Raw genomic sequence first — 12,587 nt, 5'->3', positions numbered from 1 at the left:
CACTGCGCAAGCGCAGCACGGGGCGCAGGTCCCAACCCCAGGTTCGGGTCCCACGGCCTTTCCTGGCTTTCCCCTTGGGGCGCCCCAGGACCCCACCCCGCCTGCCCCAGCCACGAGGGAGCCGGCCGTGGGGGATGGACGAGGGGACTCGACACGCAGACTTTATTAGGCTAGCAGCTTGCGCATGGTCCCCAAGGACGCGCTCCGGTACTCGCGCCCGAAGTGATTCCAGTGGTTCAGGTAGTTGAAGAGCTGGTACAGCAGCAGCCGCCGGTCGAAGCCCGGAGCCTTGGGGAGTTTCCGGTGGTAGGCAGTAAAGAAAGACCTGGGGAAGCCCCCAAACATCAGGGCAATCGCCAGTTCGAACTCCGAATGGCCGTAGAAGCAAGCCGGGTCGTACACGACAGGCCCCTCGTCATTCTCGGCCACGTTTCCAGCCCAGAGGTCCCCGTGGAGCAGGGCAGGGACGATCTCCAGGCCGCAGAACAGATCTGGGATCTTCACCTGTAAAGGAAAGTGCTGCAGAGAGTCACCTTGGACCCTGATACCTTGCAGTTCTTGGAAATAAGCAGACAGCGGAGTGTCCCAGCACTGGCTACCGGGCTCAGAGGTAAGGGCGCCTGGCTCGAAGGGTGCGGCGTTGTCCACCTTGCTGTTTACCCCTAACTTCATTCAGAGATTGTATGGCACTGCATAGAAGAGACTCTCGGACGTTACTGTGTAATCCTGCAGAACGTGAGCCAGTTTTGAACCTAACATAGCAAACTCCACCATCTGTTTGGCTGCACATATGTAACCCACCTCGTTTATACCCTGCTGTTACTTCACTAAAGATTATGTTAAATCCTGCTGTTGCCGGTGCACCCGCACCAGCACACAAATTCTAATATGTCTAATATGTTGTTTTACTTTGAAAGCAGTCATTCTGGAACTCACATCCTCACTAACGCTGAGACAGTCATGCTTTGGCAGAGGAGGAAGTGATAAGAAGGGAAAAGTGTTACTAATAACGAGACAAGTGACAGTGGAAGCCACCAGTCATGAGCCAGGTGCCTGAGGAAAACGTCAACTGAGATATGTGGTGACCCAGCATCATGAACTGGACTGCAGGGCCAAGTGGGTCCCTCGTGTCCCCAACTGGACCAGCTCTACTCCAGGACTCAGAAGCCCATGAAAGTGGCCAGACACGAGAGCATAACCTTTTCTCCAGAGAAGCAGCTCCAGCGCCCACCTGTAGCCTAGACCAGAGCTCTCTAGCCTCCCGGTCAGCGTAGTCCTTCTCGATGAGGTCCAGCTGTGCTTGGAGCCGGTGCCTGGTGAAGAAGGTCAGCCAGTCATCTTGCCAGTCGTTCACCTGGGGAACAGGAGGCCAGCACTGCAATCGGGAGCCAATCTGCCTGACCCCAGAGCGACCACTAAAGAACATGGCAAAATACTACAGCCAGCAAGCCAACAGATAAAACAAATCGTAAAATACTCCAAAATAAGGAAGGTGAAGAGAAAAAGAGCAAAGCACAGATGGGCAAATAAAAAACAGGAGAATGACAAACTCAGACCCAAATACATCAAATGCACATTAGGGCCGGGGATTTAGCTCATTGGTGCCACTTGCAAGTGCAAGGTCCTGAGTTCAATCCCCAGTACCAAAAAAAAAAAATGCACATTAAATGCAAATGGTCAGAAATATTCTAGTTAAGTGACAGAAGTGAAGAGGTTACAAAAATAAAGCACAAGCCAACTCTAGATTGTGTGCAGAAATATACATTATATACAAAAATAAGTAGATTAAAAGGTTTGAAAAGTTGCTAAAAATAGTCAAAAGCTAGCATGGCTATCTTATCAGATAAAGCTGACTTTGGAGCAAAGAGTATCACCAAGTAAAAGTCATTTCATGATAAAAAGAGGGTCAAGAGAGGAAGAGGACATAATGTAAACATTTATGCCTTTAAAACAGAGCTTAAGCCTTTAAAACAGAGCTTACAAGGCTCCAGGTGTGGTGGTGCATGCCTGTAATCCCAGCACTTGGGAGGCTGAGGCAGAAGGATTGCTGTGCGTTTGAGACTAGCCTGGGCTACATAGTGAGACCCTGCCTCAAAAAACCAAAAAAAAAAAAAAACAGCTTAAGAACACATGAAAATAGGGCAGGGGATATAGCTCAGCAGGCACAACACCTGCCTGGCAAGCGCAAAGTTCGATCTCCAGTGCCAAAAAAAATAAAAAATAGAGAATACTTGAAAATAAAACTGACAGTACTAAGAGGGGAAATAGATGAATCCACAATTATAGCCTCCTACAGCCTGAGTTCTGCACTGCTCCGGGAATCCATATGTCAAAACCCTAACCCCCAAAGCAACTGTATTTAGAGAGAATTGCAGGAGGCAGGTAGGAGTGACTGAGATAAGGGGGAGATCCTAATCTGGTAGGATGAAGGATCCTATAAAAGCAGAAAAATGCGAGATTTTTTTATCACACGCACGCGCTCTGAGGAAGTATGTGATTACGCAACAAGGAGGTAACCATCTTGCCAGCCAGGAAGTAGGCCCTCAACATCAAATGGGCCATGGGCCACCACCTTGACCTTGGACTTCCCAGCCTCCAGAACTGTAAGAAATTAACCCACCCTGTCTGTAGTATTTTATATGGCAGCCTTAATATTAAGACAGAGTTGGAGATTTCAACCCCTCTCTCAATAATTGATAGAACCAGTAGGCAGAAAAATAAAGCATGTAGATTTCAACATTATCATCTAACTACAACAGACTGACATTTATAGGACACTCTAGCCAACAGTAGCACTACCTTTCAAGTGCACGTGAAGCATTTACCAAGACAGATCATGTTCTGGGGCCAGGGATTTAGCTCAGTGGTTCCACTGCCTACCTTGCAAGCACAAAGACCCAAGTTTGGTCCCCGACACCAAAAAAAAAAAAAAAAAAAAAAAAAAAAAAAAAACAGTTTTGACAAAAAAAAAAAAAAAAAAAAAAAAAAGATAAAGACCATGTTCTGGACCATAAAACAATAAATTGAAAAGTCATATATAATTTCAGAGTATACTACATGACCACCATAGAATTATCAATAGAAATATCTCTAGGAAATTACTAAGTATTTGAAAACTAAGTAACATTAAAAAATCATCAAGTGTAGTGATGCACACTTGTAATCCCAGCACTTGGGAGGCTTATCAGGTATCAATGAAATAGAAAAACAACAGTAAAAGTCCATGTACAAAAAGGTCGTTCTATGAGAAGTTCAGTAAAATTGATAAACTTCCAGCCAGACTGACCAGGCTAAACAGATACATTACCAATATCAGGAATGAAAGAAACATCAACACAATCTACAGATACTAAAAGAATAATTGAGAAATATTTTAAAATCTTGTGCAAAGATCTACCAATTTAGATCACATGGACAAATTCCTTGAAAGACACTACCACAGTCTATCAAAAATATGTAGCTGCATATGGTAATACACGCCATAATCCCAGCATTCTGGGAGGCTGAGGCAAGAGGATCGAAAGTTTGAGTTCCGCAATTTAGCAACTTGGAGAAATCCTGTCTCAAAATTTAAAAGATAAATGGGGGTGAGGGGTGGCTCAGTGTGAAAGCCCAGGATTCAATCCCCTATGTATGAAATAATAATCCGAATAGCCCTATATTTAATAAAGAATTTGGATTTATAGTTTAAAATCTTCCCATAAAGAAAATTCCAGGCATAGATTACTTCACTGTGAGCTCTTCACAAATATTTCAGGAAAAAACTATGAATTTTACAAAAACTTTCAGAAAAGTGGTACAGAATATACCTCAACTTTTTTTTTTTTTTTTTTTTTTGGCAGTACCAGGATCAAACTCAGGACCTTATGCTTGTGAGGAGGTTCAGTGCCACTGAGCTAAATCGCCAGCCCTCAACTCATTCTGGGATTTTTTGTTTGTTTGTTTGCTTTGGGGTTTTTTGGTACCAGGGGTCAAACTCAGGCCCTTGCACTTACAGGGCAGACAACGGCACCACTGAGCTAAATCCCTGGCCCTCAACTCATTCTTTTTGTTTGTTTGTTTGGTTGGTTGGTTTTTTTGAGACAGGGTCTCAACTGTGTAGTTGAGACTGACCTGGAACTCACTACGTAGCCCAGGCTGGTCTCAACCTCACAGTGATCCTCCTGCCTCATCGTCCAGAGTTCTCAACTCATTCTTGAGGCCAGCATTACTCCTGTAACCACAGCCAAAGATATTATAAGAAAAGAAAACTATAGATGATTACCCCTAAACATAAATACAGATATTCTAAGCAGAAGTTTAGCAGATATAATCCAATTATATAAGAAAGAAAATGCATCACCAGGAGGAACATTCTAAATGATATAATTCACCTATATTAAACTAAGGAAGGAAAATTATATGTTCATCACGAAAGATGAAGGAAAAGCATTTGACAAAAACAAGCAATCTTGACAAGAACTTCCAGAAAACTAGGAATAGAAGGGAAGTTCTTAAGTCTAATACACCTAAAAAAAAATCTACTGCTAACCTCATATTTAATGGTAGAAAAATGAGTCCTTTCCTGCTAGGATCAGAAAAAAGTCAAAGATGTCCACTTTTACCACTTTTGTGGAATATTGTACAAGAGTCTCATGGAAAATTAATTAAACATATAAATTGTAAAGTAAAACTGTCTTTAACAGTAAATGTTAATCCCAGCACTCGGGAGGCTGAGGCAGGAGGATCGCTGTGAGTTCGAGACCAGCCTGGGCTACATAGTGAGTTCCAGGTCAGTCTCAACTACATAGTGAGACCCTGTCTCAAAAACAAAACAAAACAAAAAAACAGTAAATGTTAAAATGTGTATAGAAAATCTGACAAAATATTAAAAAAAAAAAAAAAAAGGCTGGAGAGCACATGCTTATTATGCATGAGGCCCTAGTTCAATCCTCAACACCACTTATGTACGCAAACAAAAGTCACCAGAACTAAGTAAATTTAACAAGGTTGTAGGATACAAATATACAAAAATGAACTTTTAAATATTGTGTTTCTATAGACTACCCACCCAAAAAAGCCCTAATAATTCAATTTTTTTAAAAGTCAATAGCATCACAAAATAGGAAACATTTAGGGATAAATGTGACAACAGATGTGAAAAGACAGACCTGTCACAAAAACTGAACAGGAGGATCAAAAGTTCAAACCCCAGCCTGGGCAACTTAGCAACTTACAGAAAACCTAAGTAAATGGAAGGAAGTAACATGTTCACATATTTAAAAAAAAATCTCTGTATTACTCATATTATAATGCTCCCCAAATTAATGCATACACCCATTGCAATCCCAATAAAATTTTAGCCTCTTTTTTTTTTAAAGTGACACAGGAACTCATATGGAAATAGAAATCCATGTGGAAATGGAAAGGCCCTAAACAAGTTAAAAAAATTTTTTTATAAAGAAAAACAAATGTCAATACTTATTATAAAGCTGCAGCAGTCAAGACAGACAAGTAGATCAACAGAACACAGCACCGCAAACAGACCTGCAAGTGTATACCCAACTGCTTTTTACCAAAGGTGCAAAGACAGTCTCGTGAGGACAGCACAGTTTTTCCAATAAATCATGCTATACCAGTTGGCTCTCCACAAGTTGTAGGCGAGCCTGGGTCCCAAACCCCAGGCTGGGACCCACCCAGAGCAGACCCCAAACAGACAACTTTGCTCTCGGACCTCCCCTCGCTATTTCTTTACTTTGTTCACCCTGACACGCTGCCCCCAGCCCCTCGTCTGGCTCATGTTGCCTTTATTCACCCAAACACGGGTACAAGCAATCAAAGTACTATAAGATTCATATAGTTTTCAATATCCATTAGTATATGCTCAGGAAAACAACTTAACCTCAGCTGTCTTAAATTTTCCCTGCATCATGCAATCACCCCGGAGTGCAGGCTTTCTCCACTGTGCTCACAGAGGAGGCCAATTAGGCCTCAGTTCGCCTCTGGTCTCCAACATCAAGTAAAAACAATTTCAATCTATTCCATGAATCATATACAAAAATTAACAAGATGGATTATGGCCCAAACTGCAAAACCCCACACTGTAAATCCTCTAAAAGGAGGAAATCTTTATGACCTTAGCTTAGACAAAGATTTCTTAGCTATAATTCTACAGTTTTGTTTTGTTTTTGGTACGAGGGATCGAACTCAGGCCTTTGTGCTTGTGAAGCAGGCAGCAGAACCACTGAGCCAAGTCCCCAACCCTTTCGCTATAAATCTAAAACATAATTCATAAAAGAAAAATTGGTGAACTGGACTTCATCAAAATTTAATCTTCTGCTCTTTGGAGGCACTTTCAAGAGAAAAACAAACTAGGAGAAATATTTGCAAATCATATCTCTGGTAAAGAACTTACAACCAAAATATATAAAGAAACTCAAGTACATAACTTCACACAATGGATGATGTACTTGAACATACAATTCGCTGAAGAAGATATACACACATGTGCAAATGCACACATGAATAGATGCTCCAGACCTTCACCATGGAAGCAAAAATAAAACCACAGTATCACAGTGAGATACAACTTCATACTGGGTAGGATGACTACAATTTTAAAAAACAGCAAAACAAGGCATGGAGGCACACAGCTGTAATCCTAGCACTCGGGTAGGCTGAGGCAGAGGGAGCATAAGTTTGAGCCAGCATGGGCAATTTAGCAAAATTCTGTTTCAAATTTGAAAAAGGGGTTGGGGTGGGGGTTTAGCTCAGTGGTTCTACCACCTGCCTTGCAAGTGCAAGGACCTGAGTTCAATCCCTGGTGCAAAAAAAATTTTTTTAAATGGGGCTGGGGATATAGTTTAATATGAAAGCCCTGGGTTCAGTCCCTGATACTGGAAAAGAACGAAGTTAGGAGGGAGTGAGGAAGGAAGGGAAAAAAAAAGAGACAAAACAGAAAACTATCAAGCATGATTGAGGACACGTGGGACCTGGAGGCCCAGGCGTGCTGGTGGGATGTAGCTGGTGTGATGTACCACTTGGGAGACTGACAGGCCCTTAAAACTTACACAGGAACTTTCCACAGACCCTTTCACCTCAAATTTACCAAGATAAATGGAAGCATGAATCCCCACAAAGACTTGTGCACACAGGTTCACAGCAGCTCTTGGTTTTTGTTTTTTCAATTGTTATTTTCTTTTTTCTGGTACCAGGGATAGAACTCAGGATCTTGTGTTTGCAAGGCAGGAGCAGCACCACCTAGCTAAATTCCCAGCCCTTGGTTTTGGTTTTTAAAGCAGTGTCTCACTATGTAGTACAGGCTGGCCTTGACCTCACTCTGTAGTCCTGCCTCAGCCTCCCAGAGTGCTAGGACTACAGGTGTGTGCCACAACACCTAGGCACAGCAGCTCTATTTATAAAAATCAAAACCTAGAATCACGCAGATGTCCAGCAGCACGTGAATGATAAGCAAACTGCTACATCCACATAATAGAATGGACTCCAGCACGGGCAGCACCCACAGCAGAGACACAGACTTCTCAACATGGATGAGTTTCAGAATGGTTATGCTGAGTGAAAGGACCCAGACAGTGACAGCATGTGCGTATGTCTGCCCTTGTACTGAATTCTGTAAAACACAACCTGTGGCAAGAACAGATCAGCAGCAGGCTGGGAGAGGGAGGGAGGAGGTCAACACCAGCAGCCCAGTCCCTCCGCCTCCACAGAGAAAAGAAAGCTGCAGCCGCCCCCTGAGCATCCACGGGCAGCTGCCACCTGGCCTCACCCTGACGGAGGGGCGGGGTCGAAAAGAGTGACGACCCACACCGTGAGGCTGACGAGGGTCCCAACATGGCCCTCCTCTTTCCACCTGCACAGTCAGGGTGGCCCTGGGCCCTGGGCATCAGTTCCCTCAACTGTAAAAAGATGCATGGCAGCACCCACGTCCTTGCCAGCCGTGGCCCCTGGTGAGCCAACCGCACAAAATGCCTGGAATGGTGCCTTGTATCAATAGGGCACAAAATGTGTCAGTCCCCGCAGGTCTCTGTGCTCTATGCATCTCAGGAGCCTACCCTGCAGCATGGCCACCCAGGACCTCTCAGAGCTCCCCGGTAGCAGGTAGCCCAGAACCTAGCACGTGCAGGACAATCTTGTGCTCAAAGCAGGTGGACAGGTGGACGCAGGCCTGGGCGCCTACAGGCCGTGCCACTGCTAATCTGAGCTGGTGCTCAGCTCTGGAGTCTGCCAGAGAGCGCAGGCAACCTGCCTTCCTAACAGACCAGTGCAGCTCTCACCTGCTCTACACACAGAGATTCTGTGTAAGATTTCAGTTCTCAATTCTTTTGAAACAGTGTCCCACTGTACTGTTCAGGCTGTCCTTGATCTCACTGGGTAGCCCAGGCTGTCTTCAAATTTGTCGTGATTCTCCTGCCTCAACCTCCTGAGTGCTAGGATTCCAGGCGTGTGCCACCACGCGCAGTTTAAACAGGAGAAATAAATACATAGGATAGGCACTCTGTCGCTAATATAGCAAAATAAGGTCAGCTTAGGGCAGGTGGGCGATCCAGGGGGTAAATCTTCTTTAGATCTTTGTAGGCTTCAAAGACAGCGATTCCAGAGGCCCTAGTGCTATGCAGCCAAATGAATGAGTGATCCATCCACACAGTGGAACATCCATCGGCCGTAAGGAAGGCCGCTCTGACCCGTGCGACCAGGGTGTACCTTGAAAATGGTGCCGTAAGTGAAAGAAGCCCGACTCCACGGGTCACAGCACGACCTTCGCCCTGCCGGGAACCCCGACCCCTGCCTGCCCACGCCACTCCTCCTGGCCGCACCTCTCCCCACTCCAAGCTCAGTCAGTGGCCCCCGCTTCCACCGCAGTGTCAAGTCCCCACCTGCCTTCAGGAACCAGGAGCTAAGGACGTCCCCGCGCAGCACTCACCTGCTGGATGAAGCCATAGCATGTCGCCACGTGGAAGCCGAACTTACTCACACACTGGGGCCCGGCACCCTCCGCCCTGCGGCCTGTCAAAGAGATGTCGCCCTGAGCGCTGCTCGCATCCTCCGGGATACCAGACCTCACGGAGCACTGGCAAGGTCAGGCAGCTCACGGACAGCGTGGCCTGAGGATGAGTGGCCCGAGTGTGGACCTGTGGGGACACGACCTGGAGCAGGCAGACCGCGGGGCAGGGGCGAAGCACCACAAGCCAACCCCACTGCTCCATCCACAGCCTCACGTAAGGACCTCATTTCTGTAACATGGTACAGAGGGCCCCTAGTGTGGAAGAACAGGGGAGCTGAGGGGCTGGGCTGGGGACAAGACAACCTGAACACACCCAAGGTGTTCTCCTCCGCCTTCAGCTTCTCTCTGAGCTTCTGGTTGTAAAGGTGCAACTCTGCCATCTGCTCCCCAAGCTTTGATGCGTGACTGAGGACAGAAGAAATGCAGCCGATGAAAACTACAAACAAATCAGCACCCGGGGGGTTCTGTTTGAAAGATCTTCAAAGCTACTCTTCATGAAAAAGTAGAAAAATGAACACCTGGACAAGGACCCTTTCCAAAGAACAAATTCACGAAAGCGGGCCAGGAACTAGCGAGAGGGCCTCCGCAGAGGGCTCAGGGGGCCCTGGCACCGGGCAGAGCCAGCTCCCCACTCTGCAAACAAATGTAAACCATGAGCAGCAAAGCAAGGTGACAATTCAGGGGCCGCTCCTTGCTGACGGAATTGCAGGAGGCTGGATGACTTCTCTTTGCACGTTTTTACTTCCCACATTTTATACCACTAGACATGACTTTAGTGTTCAGAAATCCAAGCAAGACTCCAGACAGTGAAGACGTCAGCCTCACTGAGCCCAAACTAACTGGCATTCATGCTCAATAAAGCACAAAGCAAGAGGTGGGTACATCTTCACAACAGCAAAACCAAAGCAGTAACTTCTGTCTCCATTAAGCATGGTCTCTGGGCCTGGACCAGGTTCACACACCTGTTCCCAGCTACTCAGGAGGCTGAGTCAAGAGGGTCAAAAGTTCAAGCCCAGCCTGGACACCTTAGACCCCATCTCAAGATGGAAATAAAAGAGGGCTGGAGGACCAGAGATTTAGCTCGGTGGTTCCGCTGCCTGCCTCACGAGTGTAAAGTCTCCAGTTTGATCCCCTGTACAAAAAAAAGGGGCTGGGGAGGTCCTAGGTCAGTGGTGGTGAACCTATGGCACACATGCCGCAGCGGAGGCCCAGAGCCCTCTGTCGGCCGCAGGCCAAGTCAGCCCAGCACGGCCCCAGCACGGCCCCAGCAGCCGAGCATCAGGCATTCAGGTTTAATTGTAGTGCTGGCCCTCTGCAACAAATGAGTGGGTTGGGCTGCAGTTCGGGCACTTGGCTTCTAGGGGGTTCATCACCACTGTCCTTGGTTCAGTTTCCCATACTGGAACAAACAGAAACAAAAAGGAAAGGGACAAGCGGCTTCTGGGAATGGGCTGTTACACACGCAGCTCAGCAGGGCCGCTTTCCTATGTCTCCTGTCCCTCTCTCCCTCCACCCCTTTCCTCTTTTCTCAGACTCTCTCCCTTCACATGTGTCTTGTGTACACACGTGTCCCCCTCCCTGCACACGCCCCCCTATATCTGTGTGCCTCTGTGGGACATGCATGTGTCCCTGTGTATGTGTGTCTGTCCATGTGTGCACATGCACGTGCCCCTTGCTCGCTCACGCTCACCTGCTCAAACTCTTCATCTTCAAATGCTCCATCACAAAGGCGGCCCCGCCTCCCGGCAGATCTATCACCTTTATGGGCCGAGGCACACGCACCAGGCCTGTGCCGCGCAGAGCCTCCAAGCTGGCCACCTCCCCCTCGAACATCAGCCGGGCCTGTGTGCGAAACACCGCTGTGAGTGAACAGAGGCTCTGCAAACTCCCCCTCCACCCCGGGATCCCGCCAGCCAGGCTGAGGCCCTTGCAGCCCTTGACAGCAGCAGCCACATGGGCATCACAAGCCCTGGGACCTTCAGGAGTTGAGAGACAGTGAGGCCTCAGCCCTGGGGGTAGGGAGGACCCTGGGTTTGAGGGGCCTGGGGGGCCAGGACACTGTGCCCCACAGTGAGCCCGTGCTCTGGAGGCGAGAGGCCAGACCACAGGGGTACCAGGAGGAGCTAACCGGGGTCCCCCAGGGTGCCCACCTTCCCCACTGCCCCCTGGTGGGGTGGGCACGCCTAGAAGGAACAGGGCTCAAGTTCCGTTAGGGAAGGCGGGGCTGCGATGTCCATTAGGCCAGGCCAGAGAGCTGGAAAGGAGACACACAGGCCGCACAGCTACTCCAGGAGGCGCCTGCATTTGCAGTGGCAGGTCCGACCTAGCAGACCCCACCGCGCAGCGTCTCCAGATTACTCTGCACGTCCTCCACCCGGAGGACTCCCTGAGGAGCCCTGTCCTACCCAGCTGAGTGCCGCACAGCTACTCCAGGAGGCGCCTGCATTTGCAGTGGCAGGTCCGACCTAAGAGACCCCACCGCGCAGCGTCTCCAGATTACTCTGCACGTCCTCCACCCGGAGGACTCCCTGAGGAGCCCTGTCCTACCCAGCTGAGCGGAAAGCCTGACACTGCACACGAGCGAGCCTGTCTTTTGCTCCTCCATTGCTGCTCAGATCAGTCCCTGGAGTCCTAAAAAGGCTCCTCTGGGTGGCATCTTCTTGCCTACTCACGATCCACCGCGCAGCGTCTCCAGATTACTCTGCACGTCCTCCACCCGGAGGACTCCCTGAGGAGCCCTGTCCTACCCAGCTGAGCGGAAAGCCTGACACTGCACACGAGCGAGCCTGTCTTTTGCTCCTCCATTGCTGCTCAGATCAGTCCCTGGAGTCCTAAAAAGGCTCCTCTGGGTGGCATCTTCTTGCCTACTCACGATTTCCATCCCAAGTAGAGCAGGATGAATCGGTAAAACCAAAGCCCCTTGGCACCTGAAGTGGCCCACACCCAAGGCTGGCAACACTCTAGACTCCCCCTGCGAGGAAAGCTGCCAGACTACTGCCCACCCGACCAGGCCCTCTGCCCACATCACAGGGCCGGCTTTGCCCACGTCGTCTCTGGGTCAGCAGCAGGCCTGCTCTTCGTTTGTGTGAGCACCTTTCCACACAGCCTTAAGTGGAACGTCACAGCAGGACCAGGAACGTAGGGTAAGCACCTGTGGGCGTCAGCTGGCAGGGCATGCACTCCTCTCTCTCCAGCAGCCTAGGGTCTTGCCTCTACCCGTGTACAAAAGCATCCCGCCAGCGTGGTGGTGCACGCTGTAATCCCAGTGTTCTGGGAGTCCGAGGCAGAAAGGGGAAACATTTGAACCCGTCCTGGTCAATTTAGCGACTTTGTGAGACCCTGTCTTAAAATAAAAAAAGGCTGGAAATCCGTCCTGAGTTCAATCATCAGTATCAGAAAAACCAAAAACAGGGCGGGGATCTAGCTCAGCGGTTCGGTGGCCTGCCTTGTTCGATCCCTGGTACCAAAAAAGCAAAACAAAACAAAAAAAAATTGGTGGGATCCAGGGAAGGACACTGTTTGAGCAGCAAAAACAGAACTACCTCCCCCCCGCCGGAGGCGGGCCTGGCGTGCAGACCCTGGCGAC

General features: G+C 48.4%; 1 protein-coding gene across 1 annotated transcript; it reads right to left on the bottom strand.

The window, feature by feature from the left end:
* Positions 1-145: 145 nt before the first annotated feature.
* On the bottom strand, positions 146-12,333 carry Fn3k (fructosamine 3 kinase). The gene is made up of 6 exons (XM_010618697.3): positions 12,153-12,333; positions 10,692-10,843; positions 9,315-9,406; positions 8,921-9,003; positions 1,232-1,354; positions 146-504 (listed from the first exon to the last, which is right to left on the bottom strand). Exons 2-6 carry the CDS (start codon positions 10,832-10,834, stop codon positions 166-168), a joined length of 780 nt encoding a protein of 259 aa, XP_010616999.1. The 5' UTR covers positions 10,835-10,843; positions 12,153-12,333; the 3' UTR covers positions 146-165.
* Between the last annotated feature and the right edge of the window lie 254 nt (positions 12,334-12,587).

Source organism: Fukomys damarensis, unplaced genomic scaffold (genome assembly GCF_012274545.1).
Source record: "Fukomys damarensis isolate Sample0158 unplaced genomic scaffold, DMR_v1.0_HiC HiC_scaffold_23, whole genome shotgun sequence".
In the NCBI taxonomy this organism is placed as follows: domain Eukaryota; kingdom Metazoa; phylum Chordata; class Mammalia; order Rodentia; family Bathyergidae; genus Fukomys; species Fukomys damarensis.
This window is presented reverse-complemented; position numbering and strand designations above follow the sequence as displayed.

What these genes read in the sequence shown, in the direction of transcription:
- Fn3k (XM_010618697.3), bottom strand. Translation starts at nt 10,834, where the DNA reads ATGTTCGAGGGGGAGGTGGCCAGCTTGGAGGCTCTGCGCGGCACAGGC. An exon ending in AAGATGAAGAGTTTGAGCAG is followed by an intron (nt 9,407 to 10,691) that starts GTGAGCGTGAGC and finishes TTCTGTCCTCAG; the next exon opens with TCACGCATCAAAGCTTGGGG. An exon ending in AGCTCTGGTCTAGGCTACAG is followed by an intron (nt 505 to 1,231) that starts GTGGGCGCTGGA and finishes TTTCCTTTACAG; the next exon opens with GTGAAGATCCCAGATCTGTT.